The sequence below is a fragment of the Nematolebias whitei genome, chromosome 18 (assembly GCF_014905685.2).
Source record: "Nematolebias whitei isolate Nwh7 chromosome 18, NemWhi1, whole genome shotgun sequence".
Classification (NCBI taxonomy): Eukaryota; Metazoa; Chordata; class Actinopteri; order Cyprinodontiformes; family Rivulidae; genus Nematolebias; species Nematolebias whitei.
In genome coordinates, this window is record NC_056515.1 from 31,466,292 (window position 1) to 31,474,522 (window position 8,231).

The window sequence follows — 8,231 nt, forward strand, 5'->3', positions numbered from 1 at the left end:
TGGATGGATGGATGGATGGATGGATGGATGGATGGATGGATTTCTATTGCTGCAACATCCTCATTACACTTTTCAGCCCTCCCTTATTATGCACCTAAAATAACTATGAACTGGATATTGTATTTCTGCAGCACATCACGTTTCCCTGATCCCCTCCCCAGGGGAGAATAACAAAGACTTGTAATGCACATGCACTTCATTCTTGTGGATCTATACCTTTTTATTTTTGGGTTACTAGTAATTGGGCACACTACTTATTCTGGGATTATTGCTGGTGGTCCTTTGTGAAAATGTTATACTGTGGATGCTCCAACATTCAATAAACTATTTAATTTAATTCTGAGTCTAGCAAAACATAAACTAAGATGCTGATTTTTTTTATTTCCTCTTTTGCTTATTCCTTTCTGTCAATCCCAAACTATTTTCTTTTTTCATCGTGTTGTCTTTATTCCCACACACTCCCACCCATCCCGCTTCATTTTCATGCACCGTCTGCTCTTGTTTCCCCGCTCCCCATCGCTTTCCTCCATCCATCTCTTTTACCTCTCTGCTCTCCTGTCAGGCCCACGTCTCATCTTTACTGCCGTCCTGTAGCTGATCTGTGATTTTCCCCTCCCTACACACTGTGTTCCACTCTGCGGTCCCGTTTATATCATGAATCACACTTTTCGGATGATTCTATTACATGCCTGCAAGCTGCTAGATAATTCAATCAGCACCAGTGAGATGACACACAGTTATAATCTACTTAATGAAGCCGCTGTACTGATGAAGTGTGCCCTGTCTTCTTTTCTTTCTCCTCTCCTGTTCCCTTCCTCTTCCTCGTCCTTGTTTGCAGGGTGTTGATGGAGAGCCATTCGAATGACAGCCGGGACAGTGGTCATCACTGGTGGAATTCTTGCTACGGTCATATTACTCCTTATCATCGCAGTATTGTGCTACTGTAGGCTGCAGGTGAGGCTGAGTTACACGCTTTAGTCATAAATGGGTAGGGAAATAATAATTCAGAGCAGCTTTAATCTGGGAAATGGTTCCTGGGACTCCATTGAGAGCTACACTTTTGCAAGTGTAGCTCTCAATGCTGCATGGATTGTTTACTTTAAAGGTTACAGTATTTAAATTTAAATAGTTTACTTAAGGAGAAAGACTGGGAGTAACAGGAGTGTGATTGCAGCCTGGCACATGTCTTGACCTTAGACTACCGTATCCCTACTTCACGGTTTTTCCCTTATCGCGGGTGGGCGTGGTCCCAAACACCCGCGACAAACGAGGCACCACTGTATTTTGTTTTATTTTATTTTATTTTTTGACCTTATGTCATGGTTATTATTTTGCTTTACCAGCTATGGGTTTTTTTTGTAATCAGACATGTAGGTGATAAACAAATAGATAGCTTTATTGCCTGGTGTGCAGCAAAACTAAAACATGACTTCAACACGGCTCCAAATAATACATAAATAAATAATAATATAATAATAAACATAATTTAAAAAAATATCATGAATAATTTAAAAAGTATATATTCCTAAAATGCATTCCCACACAACAACAAATAAAAGTGATGCAGTCTGTTTTGTGGTGTTTAAAACAGCTGTTGTAGAGGGGGGATAAAAAAAATTCTCGTAAATGTTTTTCATGCCGGTGGTGTTTCTGTAATGTCTGCCTGATTTTAGACTGAAATAAACCTGAACTTTTCTCTGCTGTCAGAGTTTGAACTTACAGAACCACACCCTGAAAGCCAAATGTAGTTGTTTTACCAGCATGCAAGGTTGTTTATCACTTGCTTTTGTTTACGGACAGTTAAGGGTTATATACAAAAAAGATATTGCTGTGTGTAGACAATATATGCTATATACACAAAACAAGAAAAAATCCTGAAAGTCCGTCAGTTCTGCCGGAATGAATGTTTTTACACCAGTTAAGTAGCAACAGATCAGCCACAACAGTTAGTAATATACAAGAACAAACACAATGAGACTTTCTTTGACCATGTTTGAAAGATGATGTGATTTACTGTATGACAGATGTTTCTATCCAATCAACAGAGTGGCTCTATATAAAATGTGTAACCCTCTCCTTTGATAATCACCATCAAATCATATGAAAGGAACAGGGACTGATGAGCATTAAAATGTTTTGTTAATAAGCATATATTTGCTCAAAGGCCAAATTGTGTGTCTTTTAATTCCTACTCCTAAACAATCAAGCAAAGAGTAAGGTGGTAGTAACAATTTTCATTGTGAACATTTACAGGTTAATGTGTTCCTTTCTTCCTTCCAACCTCTGTATAAATTGTTCTGGGTCGTTATAAAAGTCTCGATATGTGACATTTCCACAAAGTGATCATCAAAGTTGGTGACTGTCGCACATTGAATACCAAGAACAAAGCATTCTTTACGTAGAAGATGAGCAGTTTTACAGCTGTTTTAGAAACCTACGCATTGTTGCACAAAAAAAGTAATTATTTAGGAAAATAGTCTTTTTTTTTCAGATTCAGGAACCTTTTCGGTGTTGTACTATGTTGGAGGTTTTTTTTAATGTCTGAGTCTTCTTTTTGTTCAACGGGTCTAATCACACATTTTTTTATGCATGATTTGGCTGCAGCGGTAACTAAAAAGCCATAAATGACGCTCACACTGAGCATTATGATTTTCTCAAAACCAAATGAAAATCAAACTGAATACTTTTCAGTATAAAAAGAAGAAACTGTCAAATATACTGACAGAATTGGCAGCAACAGTGAGGTTTGACTTCAGCAAACTGAGGATTAACAAGGTTTATCTCATTTGACGGTTTATTTCATGACAATTCATAGCAATTTGACACGTCGCTAAAAAAACTGATGTACCATATTTTTCGGACTATAAGGCGCACCGGATTATAAGGCGCATTAAGCGAAACTAAAACATTTGACAGATTTTTGAGCGCCGTGCACCACATAAAATCGGTTTGAGGTCAGTAAGCACAAGCAGAATTAATACATAAGGTGCATCGTATTATAAGGCTCACTGTTGATTTTTGAGAAAATTAAAGGATTTTAGGTGCACCTTATAGTCCGAAAAACACGGTAAAATGAGTTGGGCATCCTCCAAATGTTTGTCATGGCAATCCAAGGAACAAAATAAGCTGTACAGTTTGCACATAAAAAATAATAGTAAGAATTAAGAGCCAAAGATGAAGCGATGAGAGTGAGACTTGATTAGGTCTGACTGTGGTGAAGATAAAATGAATGTTTTATCCAATTATAAGCACTTTAGCTTTTCTGGGTCTACAATTTGAACCCATTTACAAAAACTTGACGTGTAGCCCACCGTTTATCAAGGTCTTAAGCTGAATGACTCAGTTCACTTCTATTGAGGAAGTGTTTGAAAGTCAGCATATATATTTCTGTTAGTCTGACCAGTTTTATGTGAGAATAAAATCAAAAATGGAACTCATATAGGGTGAAATTACCTGCTTTGTGTTTTCATGCTTAAAAACTCCTCTTGGGTTACATTAAAACAAACACACCGGACTGTTTCTGCAGATATTAACACGTCCAATTGCTTCAGTCTCGGTTATCCCAAAGTAATCCCCTGAAATGATTTCTCTTCTTGCAGGAAAGCATTTCTAATGTATTTTGACAAATAAGTGCAACAAGTTAATTCCGAAATTGCAGCTGCTATTTTTAGAATTATTCTGACTTCATTCTCCGGCAGAGTTGTTAGGGAGATTAAACTATTTCACATGCCTCATTAAATAGAATTACAGGGGAAATTGTGCTTAATTTGGCGAAGCACAAACTCTTGAACAGAGGCAGGTAGAAAACTGTGCTTTCTATCAGATAGACTGTTTAGATTCACTAATCAACTTTGTTTTGAGGTTTTACCTTCAGAGTGCTGAGAACACACACACAACTGAAAATTTATATTTAGAATTAAAGGGATAGTCAGGACATTTTTAAGTGATGTTCTATCAAATAGCTATAATAATAGTATCTTATTAGAATCGGAATGAGAATAAGCATTATCATCATTGTACCGAGATACAGCGAGAACATTATTAGCGTCTTACTTTACGTTTTTTCCCCTCCACAGTATTATTGCTGTAAGAAGGAGGAGTCTGAGTCGGAGGAGGAGGAGCCGGACTTCGCTGTCACGTCCCGCCTCCCGCCGGTTCACTCCAATCACAACATCGTGGCGGCGACGGCGGCTGCCTCCTCCATGCCAAATGGACCTGCCATTTTCTCGACGCCGCCACTGGCGAGAAAACTGACACGTTCGCAGACCTTCTGTCCGTCCTGCACGCACTACGACCTGCCTTTCTACCTTCAGCCGCCTCCGCCGCAGGTCCACCACCAACCGGACGGTCTGAGGAATGGAGGAGAGCGAATCAGCTACCGCAGCGTCCAGCAGCAGGATCTGGAGCTGCCGGTGCCTGTGAACATTTCAAACTACCGTAAACCGAACCTGGCGCGGTCGGTTACCATGAGGGAGATGTTCACACGCAGCTGTAGCATCAGCACTGATGTTTAGCTGATTTAAAGCGAAGCTCATGTCGTTTTCTTTTGAAAGCTGAGAAGGCCAAAGCTGGACTGATTCAGACTGTGTTTGTGTCAGCTGGACCAGCTCTGGTCTCATTTAGGCCTCACCTGCAGATTGAAGGACCCAGATGGCTCTCAGGACAGTTTTCAAAGTTTTACGCTCAGGTTGATGATGTTACACTTGGGCCAATATAAAGGTATTTAAAAGTGTTTCAGTATGTCAAATAAGATTAAAACAATGTTTTTATTTTCTGTTAATCAAAAAAAGGCATTTATTTTACGATTTGGTGAAGTCTGTGCAGCCCCACTTCCTCTGGATGTTGCAGCCGCCAGACTTGAATGACACTGCAATGTCAAAATAACATCCGTAGGAGGGATTCCTCTCTTTCACAGCTGCTACAGAGAAAACATGATCAGGAGAAGTCTCCATCTATTACGATGAGATGGTCGGCTTGTTCCTCCGTCAACAGATTATGAAGATGATGAAAAATTATTTATGACAAATGGAGAGGAGAAAGGTTTTCTCATGGTTAAGCTGCCATCAGCAGAGCTTTTTGTACAACCCAGTTTCATTAAAATAATGAACTTTGTGTACATGGAACAAAAACAAAATGCACTGATTTGCATATTCACCACGAAACACTGTAAACATCAAACGTTGAAACTAAGAAACCAACAGTTTTATTTATTTTTATGTAATTTTTTATTTTATAGCATCTCAACAGTTTAGACAGGGGCAACAAACAACAACAGCTAAAGTAGCATTTTGTAACTACCGCTATGTTAATTGACAGTAGGTCCGTAAGAGAACTAGGAATAAAAAGAGCATTATCAAAAGGCTTAATCCCTCAGAAGTAAAGATATAAACACATTACATACAGTATGCATTTGACGTCAAGACGTTGAGATTTGTCTATGAGCACTTTCAGACAGGCCACAGTCCTGATGTTGTTGTTCAGCCAGCAGCTTCTGCACAGATGTTCGCAGAGCGAGGGTGGGGGTGCAATAAACGACGTTTTGTCCCTAGTTACCCACGTCTCAGGAGAAATTTGATCATCGGCTCGTATCCGAGGCCAAACAGGGGATTCAGATTCAGATAAGCCACAATTGTTGATTTTCTTCAGGCAGACTGTTTTTTTCTTGTCAGCCTTGAGTCCTGCTGGAACTTTCCCAGTCCAAACGTTGAAAGTCCAGCTCAATAGATCCATAATAGTATTTTTCATTCGGGAGATGTGGACCAGGAGCTCCAAACACACAGAGAGCAAAGCAGGAGGGAGAGGAGAATGTGTCCGCCTTGAGCGAGAGCCAGAGGAAAGAAAATAAAAAAAAGACTTCCACAAATTGTCTGTAAACACAGTTCACTGTGCCATCCACAAATGCTGGTTAAACTATCATGTAAAGAAGAAACCACATATGAACGCGGTCCAGAAACGCTGCCATCTTCTCTGGACCAAAGCTCATTTAAAATGAACTCAAAGTGGAAAACTGTTTTGTGGTCAGATTTATTTATTTATTGTTAATAACTAAGGACCCCACATCCTCTGTACTAAAGAAGAGAAGAACTATCTGGCCTTTTATAAGCGCAGTTCAAAAGCCTGCCTCTCTGACGGTATGGGGGTGCATTTGTGCCTATGGCATGGGCAGCTTAAGTAACTAGAAAGGCACCATCAATGCAGAAAAGTATTTACAAGTTTTGGAACAAATGTGCTCCAGTCGACCAATAAATTCAGCAACTGTTGAAAAGCTACCAACACCAACTAGGAGCTATTGTTGCTAGCTTAAAATCGCTACCATCAAATTCAAAATTACTTTTTATTAAGTAAAATTTATTAGTTTTAACATTAAATATGTTTACTATGTCCCACTATTAATAAATTATAGGTTTATGAAATTTGCAAATCACTGCATTCTCTGTTTTATATTTTACACGTCTTCTCAATTTTTTTTTTAAATCAGGGTTGTAGTTTGAATTTTGGCCAAAAAAATAATAATAATAATCACAAGACATCAAGGGCTCATGGAAGATTTAAAGTCCTTTTTTACTTTCCACACCCTCTCTGGTCTCATGTTTGATGGGAGAGTATTTTCACTCTGAATATTGCAGTGTTTGCTCTGCTCTCCAGAACTAATAAAACATCTGTGTTCTTGCAGACAGGATGGCGAAAAGCGCAGAAACGAACTGTTTGTGTGCGTTAGCTGTGCGTGAGTGCATGCATGTGAGCTTGTAACGTGGTAAAATGTCAAGCCAGAGATTTTATTTGTTACAATTTATCACAATCTGCCATTTTAATGAGAATAAACCCAGCGCAAAGCAATAACACTTAAAACATTTGTTGAAAATGAGCTGTAGCAACCCACATGTGCAGCTTTACTCTAAATTTAAGAGAATGCAAAGAGAAACACAAGCAGACACTTTATTCTGCATATTTATCTTTACTGATACAGCTAAAGCTGGAGGAGTAGTCATCACTTATAACTTTCGGTGTCAATTTCGCTACAGTTCTTCACTGAATTTTGAGTTTGTGGACTTCTCTGTAATTCTTGTGGCAGGTTGATATCCAGATTCTTTGGTTGAAGACTCGCCTTTAAAGGTACATGTATAAATATTTAACAGACCAAGTTGTACGCTTCGGTCTCTTTCCTCCCTCTCAACTCGTTGGACTGATGAAAATGAGCTTTGAGGTTTTCAGAGAGCTCCTTCTCCGTACTGGCTTTTATTTTCTGCATATTGGCTGTTCTGGTCTGCCTGGAGGGCCTGATATTCTGACTGGAGCAGCAGTGGCTTAGTTTTATTTTCAAATAGTCAATGACTGAAAAAATTTACTGCTTGATTTCAAAAGAGACGGCACCGGTGGATGCGAGGGGCTTTTAAGCTGACTTGAATGTCCTTTTTGGACTCCTAGCCTCACCGTCTTTTCCAATTTACAGTAGACGCTGGTGTACTCTGCTCTATTTTTGTCTCTTTGTAGACATGCAATTTTTTTTCAGCAATCATCTTCATTTCTTTTACTAAAAAGGTGAAACAGTACTTCTGTGCTAGATTACAAGTATCGTATTTTCCGGCGTATAAGTCACAGTTTCTTTGCAAAGATTTGTCAGTCCTGCGACTTATACACCGAAGCAACTTATATACTTTTTTTTTTTCCATATTCACAACGCAATTTTTGACTGACGCTTTAAATTTTTAAGAACTGCAACAGTGTGCGCACTTGCTTCACCCAGCTGGTGCAGGTGGAAGAACGCTGGAGAGCTAGCGGCTCCAGTCGCGATGGATGGATGGATGGATGGATGGATGGATGGATGGATGGATGGATGAATGGACAGACGGACGGACGGACAGACGGACGGCGCCACGCTGCCCATGCGAAATGAAGCTGTTTTGATTATTAAATGAATGCATAATAAACGTGACGGGTCAGTGAGTTATACGTGTTTTTTTCCCTCTTCCTGATGTTTTTTTTTTTTTTTTGATTGATGCAATTTATGCTCTGGAATATATGCCGGAAAATACGGTACTCAAGGCATCAACACACACACAGTTTCGTTAATCTAAAATTGAAAAAACAGACACAGTTATAATACACACATATTTTTAATCTTCAATCACAGATAAATGCAAAGCAGAGACCTATAATCCTAACAAAGCTTTTGTTAAATCTTTATTTTAAGGCCTCAAACATTTAAGTGTTAAAAACTGAAAACTTGACAT

At 39.1% G+C, this 8,231-nt stretch overlaps 1 protein-coding gene across 1 annotated transcript; it reads left to right on the top strand.

Annotated features, from left to right (window-relative positions):
- Positions 1–861: 861 nt before the first annotated feature.
- Positions 862–4,646, top strand: LOC119424818 (protein FAM163B-like). Its single transcript, XM_037692320.1, has 2 exons — positions 862–954; positions 4,077–4,646. Exons 1-2 carry the CDS (start codon positions 862–864, stop codon positions 4,512–4,514), a joined length of 531 nt encoding a protein of 176 aa, XP_037548248.1. The 3' UTR covers positions 4,515–4,646.
- Positions 4,647–8,231: the final 3,585 nt, after the last annotated feature.